We start from the raw sequence: 13,986 nt of genomic DNA, 5'->3' as shown, positions 1-13,986 counted from the left end.
AAAAGTCGTGTTCATTCCTGTGTATATGTCTTTTGGTGTGTATATATATTTGTTTATAATATATATATATATATATATATTTCTCTCTTTTTCTTCTTCTGTAGCAGTGTGAACGCAGATATAATATAGTTTTCTTCTCTCTTCTTCTCTCCCTCTCTTTCTCTCCCTCTCTCACGTGCTTATTTTTTGTCTTTTTGTTTTTGTTTTTTTTTTTTGTTTTTTTTTTCTTTTTAATTTTTCGTTTTACGGTTTGTTTGTTTGTTTTAATGCTTCTTGGCTACGGAACACATGATCACTCGCGCATCCTTTTTATTCTTTTTTTTTTTTTTTTCGTTTGTACATGCACAACACTTGCTTCTGAGAACCAATTCAACGCCTGATCGCATTTGTGACAAGATTCCAATTTCCATTCCCTCATATATGATAATAATACTCTGAATGATAAATAATTCAATGGAAGATCGTTTCATTAATTTATGATCCTTTTTTTTCTTTCAAAATAGAAGAGCATGATATAGGAAGCACTTGGATTCCGTCCTCTTTGCATATACTTATTTCTTATCTTTAGCATTATTTTCTTCGATCAATTTTCTCTACTCGTTTAAAATTCCAATTTCCAAATTTTGAGGGGGGAAAAAAAAATAACTCGATGAAATCTCAAGAAATCGAAAGAACGGTCGATTAGAATCTCGTCACTCGTGCGATTATCTCGCAATAACCGTGCCTCAATGATCCTATCATAATCAAAACGAAAAAAATTCTCCATCTTCTTTGAATGATACGATCCATAAAAAAAAAGAACATAACACACGTATCTTCCCTTCCACTTTCTAAACAAATACGATATGCAACACGAACGGAAAAAAAAAATCAAAAGAAATATATTTTCAAACGTTATCGATATTGCGGTACGATTACTCGCGATCGTCAAAATCGATAGGCGATAGGGTGCGATAGCGATCCCTTTGATAATTGAAATTCGTTGAAGCGGGTCGAAGAAAGATTCTCTTCTCTCACTCTCTCTCCATCCCTATCCACATCCTTCCGCGATATCTGTCCATCCTTCTTGTTCCTCCGGGGAAGGAGGGGAAGAGGCTCTCAAACGGACACCCGTCGCGGCAGTTGTTGTTGTTGCGAGAACTTATCACCGACACCGGCCGACGGTCGTCAGATACTTGCACGGTGTTGATGCAACGGAGGCAGTTGCAGCAACGGCGTCAACGGCGGCGGGCGTAGGTCACTGCGCACATTCAACGTGGGCAGCTGCTGCATCGGCAGCAGGTGCGATATCTTACCGGGCGAGCGGCGTACGGTGAACCGTGGTCTCCGCCGTTTCTTCTGGAATCCGCTGCAGCAGCAGCTGCAGACCGACGTTTCGTCGTCCAGCGATATCGTGTCACCGTGGTTCCCCACTTGGCCCGACAGTATCGAGCCGTTCGCCGTTATTACGTCGCCCTCCAGGCGCACCGCTCCTTGCGCAGCCTGCGTCATACAACAATTTCCCTTTCTTTCTTTCTTTCTTTCTTTCTTTCTTTCTTTCGTTTCGTGAATAGTGAGGGTGATCGACCGTTCGAACACGTCTCGATGATCGTCGTCGAAACGTGTTCCCGGATTTCGATCGTCTCGATGTGTGATATTCGGCGACGGGGGTGGGCTTGGGGGGAGTAAAGGGGTTCGCATCTGGAAGATTTTCTTGTATTGATTCGCGGGGCTAGGTTCAGAGCACCGTGGAGGCTGAGTATAGCAACCCTTTGCGATCACGTGCAACGTGGCGATAATAATGTGACACGGAGTAGAAATTTTAAATTATTTAATTGATATCGATAGTATAATTTTTTTAATAGTGGCTTGATATTGAAACATTGATAGAATTTATTTAATAATTCTTGGAAATCGAAATTACAATTTCTCAATCTATCTATATTTGCACTTTTAATATTTCTTCTTTCGTGCAAGCGGACCGCAAAGAGTTATTTCGATTTTAATTTCTTGCATTTTTTTTTTTTAATTCTTAATTACTAATCCCTTTCCAAAAGTTCTAAAACGATTGGAAAAAATACACGCGAAACGAAATATTATTCATCGAGAATGATGCACATCAAAGTCGTATTACCAGGGAAAGACGATATTTTTTTTCTCCCCCCGTTTCTCTAAAATATTCTCTCAAAGATCGATACTTTGATGGTCGATGAATAAAAGCTGATACGACGTTTCCCTTACCTGTAGAGCCTCAGCCTCGTCCCGCCTTTCGTCCTCCGTATTCATTGTGACAAATCTCAGCACTAATAAATTGAGGGAGGCGGCGACTATGGCCAAGCCGAATAAAATGAATATCAGGGCGAACATCACGTATTCCGGCTTATTGTTCAGCGCGTTATCCTTTTGAAGCGCGACCATGTCGCCGAAACCGATGGTGGTCAGGGTGATGAAACAATAATAGATGGAGTCGAAATACGACCACCCCTCGTATCGAGAGAAAGCAGCGGCACCTCCCGCAATCGTTAAGCAAGACAAGGTCGTCACCACGCAGATGAGATTTATTTCTGAGGCCTGAAAATGATACAATTTTTCCCGATTTTATCATCTATTTTTGTATATATTATTGCATAATACAATGCTAGGCGTACTTTACGAAAAATTAGAATGAATAAATAATTGTATTATGTGAAATGTTTCGTATCTTTTGAAATAATATTGGAATCGTTTTTTTCGATGTATGTTCAAGAAACGGAATTTTGTATTAGTTTCTTTTATATAAATTTAAATTTAGTAATTCTGCCATTGAAATTATAGACACAGGTGATTTTACTTGATATAATGTTTGAGGAAAAACGAATTAATGGATATATTGCTCTTAATTCCATTGATTGGAAAAATAAGAAAAATTTGCGACAAAATTATCGTTTAAGAATTTTAGAAAAATATTTATATTCCGAAAATTTTTCTTCTGATATAATATTCCGATTAATTAATTTATTATCTTTTCTTTCGATCAACCAAGTATCTCTCTTTAAGATATTAAAAATTAAAAAAATTTTAAATCTAATGAAACTTTGGTATCGAGGAATTATTTGCGACAAAATAAATTATTGTTTAAGAATTTTAGAAAAATATTTATATTCCGAAAATTTTTCTTCTGATTAATTAATTTATCATCTTTTCTTTCGATCAACCAAGTTTTTAAAGAAAAGAGAGATATTAAAAATTAAAAAAATTTTAAGTCTAATGAAACTTTGGTATCGACGAATTATTTAAAAAGAGGATAGATACGTAGAATCTATAATTTTACCTGGACATCCTTACAGTTAAGTAGCTTCTTTACGTTCCGTATAACGACGGACGAGAATTTATTCAAACGCTCTCCTATGCTCTGGAACATTACGAGCCCTAACGGGATACCAACGATCGCGTAGAACATCGTGAACAGCTTACCGCTTATGGTGTTCGGCGTCGAATGTCCGTAACCTGGAAATCGATCGATGAAGAAACAAGGTAAATCCATTCCGACGAATTTAGTAATGGAATCTCGAAAGAAATCGAGAGGAGAAGTTGAAAGTGGGATCGATTTTTCGCGAGATAAAATGGAGATGAGGTTCGATATCGATAAACATTTTATTCCATTTTCGAATTTAATTTTTCTTAAATCATTTGTGGACACGTCTCGTTATGAAAATATTTGTAAAATTTTTATAAAGAATTTTTTTTATTTGATTAGAAAAGGGGATATATATATTTAGAATCATTATGCATGAATATTTCGAAATGAAAACGTACCAATAGTGGTGAGGACCGTGATCGCATAATAAAACGCTCCGGCAAATTTCCACTGTTGACCTGCTTTATGAGGTTCCGTCTTCAGCACCACTGTTTCCATGATCTTGAAGTCGTCCTCGCTTATATTGTACTTGCGTATAACCATTTTTTCAATGGCTGTTAACAAAAAAAATTGTGCAAATTTTTTAAAATTATATTTTCCCTTCAATTCGAATACATTTTCTCCTCGATATTTTTTGATTTTATATTCGCACAGTATATCGATATTCTTAATGTAATCAATTTTAAACGAGGCTCGTTTCTTCAGTTTGTATAAAATTGCACGGAATAAATAACAATTGGAAAATCCTTTTTGTAAATATGGCAGAAAATCAATTCTTTTAATAAAATTACACTTCAAACGTGGTGCGACCCTATTCTTTCTTGCCTTAATTTAAATTCTATTCCTCGATATGAGAAATATCATTTTGAATCCTGAATGTGATCGTGGAAAACTTTCATGCAAATATTTTTTATATTACGTATGTTTTGCATGTTTTGCATAAATGCATGACGCGACGTGTTTAACCCAAAAATTGTGTCGTAACACGTGGAAGATCCAGTTTACCTCGACAACCAAACAACGTCTTAAATTAGACTTCAGAGTTATTAATTAAAATTGTTGTTAAAATAATATTCTTTCAAAAATGAACATATTTACCGCGTAAATTTTTCTTGAAAACTCGATTAAATTTCAGAAACAGAAAAATTTTAAACAATTCCAAAGACGAACCATCATCAGAAGCGCAAGATTTTGCCTTTTTAATTTTTAATCCTTTATTACTTCCATCTTTCCAAAAGAGTGAAAATTATTTAGAAACTTGTGTCTTTCCATCGATCATTTAATAGAATCGACATTTCCCTTTCCAATATTATTATTATTAGAATTTAAATAATAATCGAATATTTAAAGAATTATGCGAATTATTTCTCTTTTAATTATTCCCTAATTATTTCTCCTATAATCATAAACGGATGTTGTACCGTCCAATGCTTCCTTGCGTCGTTTCTCCGTCTCGGACTCGAGAACGTCGAAGATTGCAGCGCCGACGAGGAGGTAGGTGAACGTGAAGACGATCAACGATAGGGTCCGGACGTTTTGCTTCTTCATTCTCTAGTGAGCCACATGCTCACTAGCAGGGCCCCGGCCCTAACTACTTGCATCGCTCAGTGGGGTACGATTTGGTGTGCCGGGCCCATGACGACCCCTTCTCCTTTCTGATGATGCTCGGGGGGGCCCCTCCTCTCTTTACCGAGCGCTACAGACCCGGCACGCGACTCCTCTTCTTCAGGGTGTCTTCTTCCTTGCAGAGACTACCTTCCAGCCGCTTTCGTTCATCTGAAATATCCGTCCATTTTGAAAAACAGACTGCCTTCTTTATTTCTATTTATAATCGATAGATATTTTACGTTCACTTTATCCAATAAAGAATCTAACAAAATTATTTGTAATCTAATTTCATTTATGCAAAAGTCTTTCTTCGATTAATTTTCTCGCAAGTAGAACAAAGCGATATAAACGAGGCAAGTGGTCAATCTCGCAAAAAGAAAGAAAGAAAAAAAGGAGCTTTTTTCGAATATCCGGATATCCGGATATTAGTTGCAGAGAGGTTGGATCTCTCTTTTCAAACGTTCCGTGAACATTAGTCGCGGTACGACGTTAGGGGTTTCGAAGATATAAAAAGGCATAATCGTCCTTGCCGCTAAAACGGGATTCTTTTGAGAATCGTCCTTTTCTCGTTCGAGTGAGCTCAACCGGGATATATCCGTGAGGAGGGGAGGTCGAGCAAAAAATCCGCTGATACAGAAGAACTCACCTGCAGCCTGTTCCGGGTTCTCCTTTACGTACGACAAAGGGTTGAGCAGAATGATATGGCAGTGCTTTCGCTGCTCCCACTGCCACGTTCCCTCCATTCCTCAGCTTAGCGCCCGACTCTTTCAGTGCCGACTGTAATGGAGCAACAAGGATTTTTCGGTAAGTTTTCTCGTATTTTCTCGAACGACAATTCTCTCTTAATGGAGTTTAAAACGTCCATTTATTCCTTAACTTAATAGATGGAAAACACGTATGTATCCATTGATTTAATATATATTTATCTTTTAATATATCAACGATTTGAATTTAATCTATGAATGGATTTGCGTACAATGAAAAATGAAGCTGAGATTTAACATTTTAACTTATAAAAGAAACTTATCGTTGAAGTATCGTCGGTAATTAATTTAACTTTCGATATCGTCAGATATTCATCTTCGAGGATTCGTTTCAAATTATTTAAAAAAATAAAAGAACCAATCTCCTACTATTATTAAATCACGAACGAGGAGTTGAGAAAAAGGAGAGCATGAAAATATGTCCGTCTTCCGTTCCTGTCCGACTTATCGCGATTATTTCTTTAAATGTCAAAGACCACGTCCCAGATAGGAAATCGAGCAAGAATTACAAGTCGGTGCACCTTTAATCCACGTCCTTTCCCGCTCGGATCGTTGCGTTTTCTGCCCACATTGGTTCCACGAACTCTCGTCTTAATGGATATCGATTAAACGCCGCGAGAACGATACATCAAAGAATCACAACGGCGTCGTGCAGGAAGTTGAGCATTGAGATAAAAATACAAATCTAGCGCGCGTTTTTTACGGTGAAATACGCAGTGAATCTTGCGAGATCTCCGTCGAACTCGCAGCATATCGAGAATTCTGTTCAGAATGATCTATGCGTACCATGAATTTGCAACAGAATTAGTCTCCGACGTTTGTACGTCTATTTGGTTATGCGATTATAGCAGTGCTTCGTTAACTGGCCAGGATTCTGCTTCGCTAACCGACAAAATCCTGTCCTCGGGATTAACAGCCGTATCCCTGTTTTACTTTCGCCTCCAATGGAGGATAGATATATTTGAAACTTTCTAGAAATGTGTGTACTCATAGTTTCTCCTTAATTTCTAATTTCCTAGAAATCTATCTTCATCATTGACAATATATATTTATAAAATGCTAGTACAAGTTTTATCGAAATCAATTCTAATCGAGATTCAACATTTCATCGACGTCGAATAGATTTTACGACGATTCGATTTATTTTTCAACGATAGATTTTCCAATCTATGTCATTCTTATCGAATTTATGGGATATAATGTAGCTTGAAAGCTGTCGTTGAATTTTTCTTTTTTTTTTTCTTCCTCTCTAAAAAGGAACAAATTTTTATTATGGTCACATCGTCGATCTGCCAATGGATTTTCTAGGCTATTAGGAATTCTATGAATAATGCATATTCCTACGTTACGACAATCATGGCCTGTACTCATTATTGTTCCCTCAGCCTATTAAATCTGGATTTACGCTAATGATCCGCGCTTTGTCGTGACGAGGGCCGTGTCACGTTTGTCAGCAACGATGGGCCACGTTTTACTTTGTGTCGACAAGCGCGTTTATCGACGAAAGTCAACGCCGCCGGATGTTCGCGTGGCCATCGTTCGCCGTTCGTCATCACGTGCCTCAATTACACTAAACGCCATGATCCGTCTTTTCTCCTTCGAACGAACATTTTTTTCTTTTTTTTCTATGACTCGAAGAATAAAGATTGGATTCCAATTAACTCTCTACTTAAATTTTATTTCGCTTCTTTTATATATCTGGAAATATTTTGTCAATTAATCACATCTGCAAATGTGAATCCATCTGTTATTCATGCAATATTATTATTCCTACAAGTAGAAATAAAAATTGTCACCTTATATAACACAACACGCAATGTCCAACGAAATTTCATCTATGCACTGCTGGTTAAGCTTTTCGATCTTGGCTCGACAGTGTCTCTCGAGCAAGAGTGGTGCAAAAGTGCCCTCGAGATCTAGAAGCACTTGATTATGCCATTTAGGATAGGATCGGGACATTTTCAATAAATCCACTTGTTGTACCGCTCTCTTTGACGATCATATTACCGTACAAGACGATTTTTATCCAAAGTAAAATAACAAGAGATCAGAGAAGAATGTCAAGATGTATAAGGAATATAATACGACGAACTTGTTTGTTTTTTTTTTTAAGAAAGCGGATAAAAGCGGATGTTTCCATCCTCTGTGCCGATTTAATGAGATCCAATTACAATCTTTAATTATCTGTATACGCGAAACTGTATCAAGGATTCGAGGTTAATCGAGGTTTATCGAGGAGGGGGATGAGCTTTTATCTGAACCCACTTACGGAGAAAACGAGAATTTCACCAACAACCGGATGGAAACCGCCGCGAAATAACTCGAGTTAAAATAAATGAAACGCTAGATCCAATGGCTATCTTTGATCTAAATCGATCCCACTTCTCGCGTAGCGTAGTTAGCCTGATCAAGACACTTTTTTCTTTTCTTTTGATCGGCTTTAAAGTGATTGAATATTCCTTTTCGATCATTGAAGAAATTCTACAATACAACATGTTGATTAACATTGAAACATTGAATCGTAATTTTAACATTAATGCCCACGTTGGAGAAACTACTATTTGCAGAATGGATTGCAGAATTCGAGGAATTGAACAATGGTATTGGCTATTTCGAGAGGAAGGGAAGCAATCATCACCGTCAAATCCATTTCAACATCCATGTACCAACCCACGTGTTCCACGTGGTGATAGGTGGGCGCCCGCCATGCTTTGGGCGCTTTGGGTGATGGGATAAATGTTGGAATATGATTATAGCGGTGCTCGAATACCAGCGCCACGATTGCGCCACGAGTTTTATCGCACTCGTGGCAAAATGAATTTCCATAACTATTAGGATAATAATTACACCCCCCTCTCTTGCGTAAACGTGATGGAATAATCGAATGCAAAGATCAAATGCAATGCAAATCGTTTAAACTTTTCAATTTCACGTTCAATTTAATCTTAATACTTTCGTGAAATATCGACATCGTCCAATCTTTCCTTTTCTTTTTTTTTCTTTTTCTCTCTCTTTTGTTGTAATTTACTTTATCGGATTTAATTTATTTATCCCGATAAAAATATCGCCAACTTTCGAAATATTATTCATTTTACAGTTCGTGTTTTTTCTCTTCCCTTTTTCTTTCCTTTTCATCGAATAAACCTCGTGCAAGGAAGCTAACTTCCTTTCTCGCGGCGTTCAATAGCGTCAATATTATCTGAAATATTGATCTATCAATAACTGACTCCGCGTCTCGAAATATCTGACGCCGCGTCGTGGCGCGCTCGTTGTTGAAGTATGTATATATTCCTGGAAAGTGATTGGCGTCGGTGTAAATTTTGCAATCGAGGAGGAGGTTTGCATCGAGAGGAGCAACATCGCTGGCCGGGTTAACCTTCTAAGGTTAATCTTGCAAAGACGATTCGCGATTACTACGTATAATCCCTCTTCTGGCTGATTCGTTCTTCTGACAGAAATTTAGTCTGTTGAATTTCCGGTTACCGCCACGAACACTCTTCATTCAAAATTCGTAAGGCAAGGAAAAGGGTACACAGGAAACCAAACCGAGTTTCTATCCTATAAATTAATAGTAATCCTCCGTGTCCATCCAGTTTTAAAACTTGGACGTAAAAACTTTTGATCCCGTTTCTTTTCGTTTCCATGATATTAAAGCTTCGTTTAAAACTTTAATCAATAATAAAACCCGGTAAAATGAATTATCGTTTTGAAAATTTGGAAATTGCACATAGTTCTCATAGAGTTGGTGAATTAAAGGAGAAAGAATTATATCGGAACGGATTTGAATTGTGAATCGACTCTCGAGAATTGCTTTCGTTCTGTGCTGGTAAAAAAAAAGTGTGAGTAGTATTCGAAGGTAAATCTTTTGAGAATATTTTTCACGAATCGTATAATCGCTTTCAACCAAGTGTTCGCCATTGAAAAATAATTATCGAGAAACGTTACATTGTTCTTACAAGTGTAATTGATTAAATTAATTTGGAATTAATCAACAAAATTAGATATTTAGGAAATTTCTGAATCGTATCTCCTATCCTCTGTACACTTTCTTCAAGAAGTATTTCCTATCTAATCTATGCTTATATATTAGAAATTCAGATTGCTTTTGAATTAGAATTTCTGCAGTGCTCGTTATTAAAGAAAGCCCGAGGGGGTTGGAAATTGAAACCTCGTTAACACTAATGAGTTGAATAATCTCTCACGTCATATAACTACGAATCAGTGCATCGAGTAATGGTTGGATTTGCGGTCATCGTTTACAATGCGACTATATAATACCTATCACAATTATATAATAATCGAGGGTAGTGTTAATAATAAAACAACTACGTTAGTTTATATAATTAGAGTTTTCGTTTTAATGTTATAATGTTATATTATATTGTGATAATTGTTCAAAATTGAAAAGCGAGATGCAATCAAACCCACGTTGACGATACTTTACAGTAATTTTATTTTTGGTTTTAAAAAGGCCAGACAGACGAGTTTAATGCATCAAATATTTAAACACGAATTCTTGTAAATATTTGTTCGAGTTTTGTATTTTGTATTTAGATTTTTTGTTTCTATTTTAGCTATAAAAAATATCGACAATAATTGTTGATTAAATTTTAAATAATTGTTCCGAAAAGTGAAATTCTGGAAATCAAATATTTATAAATAATTAAATTCAAATTTTTATTACTTTCAATATTTTTTTTTATTTTTATTTATTTATTTATTTATTCTATTTTATAGATTGAAATATTGATACGGATAATCGTTGATCAAATCTCAAATAATCCTTCTGAAAGCAAAAAGTGATTTTCGATAGATTTTTTATGAATAAACAAATTCAAATTTTTATTTTATATATTTATAATATTTATTTGAGTTTCCTATTTTGTTTATTTTTGTTTATGAATATTATGTGATACAATATTTATAATATTAATCGAATTTCAAATAATTTTTTTGATTTTTACTAAAAATTACATTTTTATAATTAATCAAATTCAAATTGTAAAAATGTATATTTGGATAGAATTCCAAGCTTTAAAATTTTAATGAAAATTAAATTACGAACTCGTTAAAACTCTTAATATTTAACTTATCCAATGATGTAAAATATAAATTTAATTTAAAATATAGAGATAATTCAAATTATATTTTTCGTTTTATTCGTTCGAAACATGACGTTGAATATATATATTTTCACAAAGAAAAGAAAAAAAAAAATAATTTTTTGGCCATTAAATGTCTCGTTTTAATTACACGATTTTATCACCACTCCTCTTCTTTGAACGATACAATTTTTTAATTCGAAATTATAAAGCGTTTACATGTATCCTTCATCGTTTAGTACAACTACTGATAACAATTTTAAACAATTTTTCTATCATTTACTATATTTCGATAACATATCTTTATAAACTATTTCAAGAAACTATTAAAATATATCTATCTCCGTTTAAAAAAGAAGAGAAAGTTGATAAAAAAATAAATATCATAAATCGTACATATATATTTGAACACTCTCATAATTTTCTCTCAGCTTTACGTATTTATTCTCCATCACTTTCTCTTACAAATTGGATATCAACAACACGGCTTTTATCGTTCTTTGCTAAGCTTTTACGTAGCAGTTTCTCCCTATTACCAGTTTTTTTAGATGATCAAAGGGATTGATCGAGTTCCCATCGTATCTCTATATTCCCTTTTTCAATATTCCAAGCGTTTTCACTTCGCTCTCTCCTTTTTGTCGCGGAAGTTATATTATATTCAATTTTTCCCCTCTTATTCGCATATCACTTGCTCCTTCCTAGCAATAAAAATCACTGCGTTACAACCATCCACACCTTTTTTTTTTCTTTTTTTTCTTTTCCTTTTTTTTTCTCCACAAACCACGAGAAACGATTATTTTCATTCAGTTCTATCTTCGACATTCGTTTCGTGTCATTTCCTGTCGCCCCGCTCATTTCACGTTTAATTTTCGTACTTCAGAACTTTGGTTTTTCGTTTCAATGGAGGAATTGCCAACTTCTCCTTGATTTGAACAACGGACGTCTCTGTGCCGCCATTGTTGTTTTCACCGAATTTTTACTTCTTCGCTTCCGTTTAATTTTTCCAGAATTCTTTCGCTCGGAAAGAATTTTTTCACGCGAATCATTACACGTTTCATATAATTTTTAATTATCATTGCAATTATCATTGCATTGGCATTTTTTCGTTAGAAGTATCTCTTTAAAATTCTTTAAAATCAGGTGTTGGAATATTCGATTGTTCTCCACTGTCGTCAAATATTTTATTTTTTTTTTTTTTATAAATTTAATTTATAAATCTAGTTGTGAAACGAGAGATATTTCAGCATCTAAAATGAAAGAACACATAGAAAAAGAGTATTTGGATTATTTTAAATCGTACACAAAATATAAACTATGTCGTAAGTGATATTTAATTAATAATATCACATTATTTTTCATTTCTTTAATTTGTTTTCATTTTCATAAATTACAAAATATGTTTTTCAAAGAATCAATATTGACTTTTAATAATTTTAAAATAGAAATAAAATTATTATAACGTATTTATTTTCGTTAATAATTGTTTTAACATTTCTTCCATTTTCTTTATTTCATTTTCATGCATTCTCCATATAAGATACTCGTCCATCTCGATCCCATCCCAATCATCGGATCAATTGTTCGCCCCTTGTTTTCAACAAGAATCCCATAATCCTTATACTTTCGTTCTTTTATTCCACCATTTTTTCAACGTTCACTCGTTATATCATTTAGACACTGGTAGTGGATAAACCCGCCTTTTCCTCAACAGGAAAAACCCGTTTTTCCCTCCCTTTTGTCGAACATATTTTTGTTTCTTTCCAATTTTTTTTTCTTCTCTTCTTCTATACTCTATACCCTCTTATTTCTTTGTTGCTTCGCTTATCCTGCTTACTCCGTACTTCCTCCCTTGTTGTCCAGAAATTATCTTGGTCTCTGGAATAAATGCAAGAGAGAGAGCTTTGAAAATCCGTTGCCAAGAGAATTTGCAATGGTAAGCAATCGCTTCGAGGACTTAAGATTAAGATCTTTCCTCCGTTACCGTCTGCATTCTCCTTCCTCTTTCGTGTTTCGCTCTTAATTCTCGCGCTTTCTCTTTTCTTCCATTTTTCGAGGGAAGATCGGCCATTTATTCGCGAATAAATTCTTCGAACGCGGTTCAAAAAAATAAATTCAAGAAAAATAAAGAACATTTGACTTTTATTCGTTCGTAGTAGCTAATTGTTCGATTCGATAAGTGTGGAAAAAATTGTTTCTAAAAAAAAAAAAAAATGATTAAAAAATCTTTTAATCTACTCATCTTATCTATCATGTTTCTGTAATAAATTCAAAATAAGGGATAAATTATTCTAAGACAAGATTTTATAAAAAAATAATTTTTTCGAAAATCTTGAAGTATTTGCACATTCAATCTCAAATCGAATCGAACAAATCAAAATCGATCGAACAGTATTCGACAGTAAATTAATATGATGATAAGTGATAAAGTAGACTTTTAATCAGACAATCTTGAATAAATCGTATTGAATAAAATTAAGCAAATTTTATCTTCCATTTTTTTTTCGATTAATTTCTTTCTCTCGAACGAAAATCTCGTTTTCGATAATATTATACGTTTCAGTAACAATTATCTACACGAAGCACACACATCGTACAGTTATCGCTAATAGATACATACATGGTTCGAAATTGAGCGTCGCTCTCAGTCATTCAGCTGAAACACTTATTACCGGCCGTGCAAGGTTCATTCATACCGAATATGTATTCATCCCCGTTCATTCATACCGTATGCCACACTCGCACTTCTGCATGCCGGGTTATATTTATGTAATGGTTACATGCTTACATGTTCTGCTTCCCTGAAATGTATTATTTCCATTACCTCGTTTCAGTTGCAATGCGTGCCTTGCAAGAAAAAAAACGCTATAAAAAATATTAAATAAATAATCATCTCGAAAAGAAGATTCGTACGAAAGATAAGATAATGATCGAGCTTCGAATTATATCATAAAGAAGATAATTCTCGAATATAGGAGATAATAAATATATTATTAAAATAAAATTATCGCAGAAAATATCCAAAATCTCGTTTTATAAATAATAAATAACACTTGATCCCAATTTATCCCCCTTTTTTACTCTAAACTCATTGACTTTTTTTAAATCATCATCTTAACCACTTTGAAGCGGAAAAAAA

At 34.5% G+C, this 13,986-nt stretch overlaps 1 protein-coding gene across 3 annotated transcripts in view; it reads right to left on the bottom strand.

Moving 5' to 3' along the window:
• Positions 1 to 248: 248 nt before the first annotated feature.
• LOC411036 (two pore potassium channel protein sup-9) overlaps positions 249 to 13,986 on the bottom strand; it is a 116,620-nt gene continuing 102,882 nt past the window's right edge. For all 3 annotated transcript variants that reach the window (XM_026440127.1, XM_016911933.2, XM_006562719.3), the window contains exons 2-7: positions 5,631 to 5,761; positions 4,798 to 5,152; positions 3,775 to 3,930; positions 3,290 to 3,465; positions 2,221 to 2,550; positions 249 to 1,482 (exon numbers count right to left, since the gene is read on the bottom strand). In XM_026440127.1, the coding sequence (XP_026295912.1) occupies positions 1,168 to 1,482; positions 2,221 to 2,550; positions 3,290 to 3,465; positions 3,775 to 3,930; positions 4,798 to 4,924 (1,104 nt within the window). In that variant the 5' untranslated portion in view covers positions 4,925 to 5,152; positions 5,631 to 5,761 and the 3' untranslated portion in view covers positions 249 to 1,167. The remainder of the gene's footprint in view (positions 1,483 to 2,220; positions 2,551 to 3,289; positions 3,466 to 3,774; positions 3,931 to 4,797; positions 5,153 to 5,630; positions 5,762 to 13,986) is intronic.

This window comes from Apis mellifera, linkage group LG4 (genome assembly GCF_003254395.2).
Source record: "Apis mellifera strain DH4 linkage group LG4, Amel_HAv3.1, whole genome shotgun sequence".
Classification (NCBI taxonomy): Eukaryota; Metazoa; Arthropoda; class Insecta; order Hymenoptera; family Apidae; genus Apis; species Apis mellifera.
The sequence above is the reverse complement of the archived record's forward strand: the minus strand, read 5'-3'. Positions and strand labels throughout refer to the sequence as shown.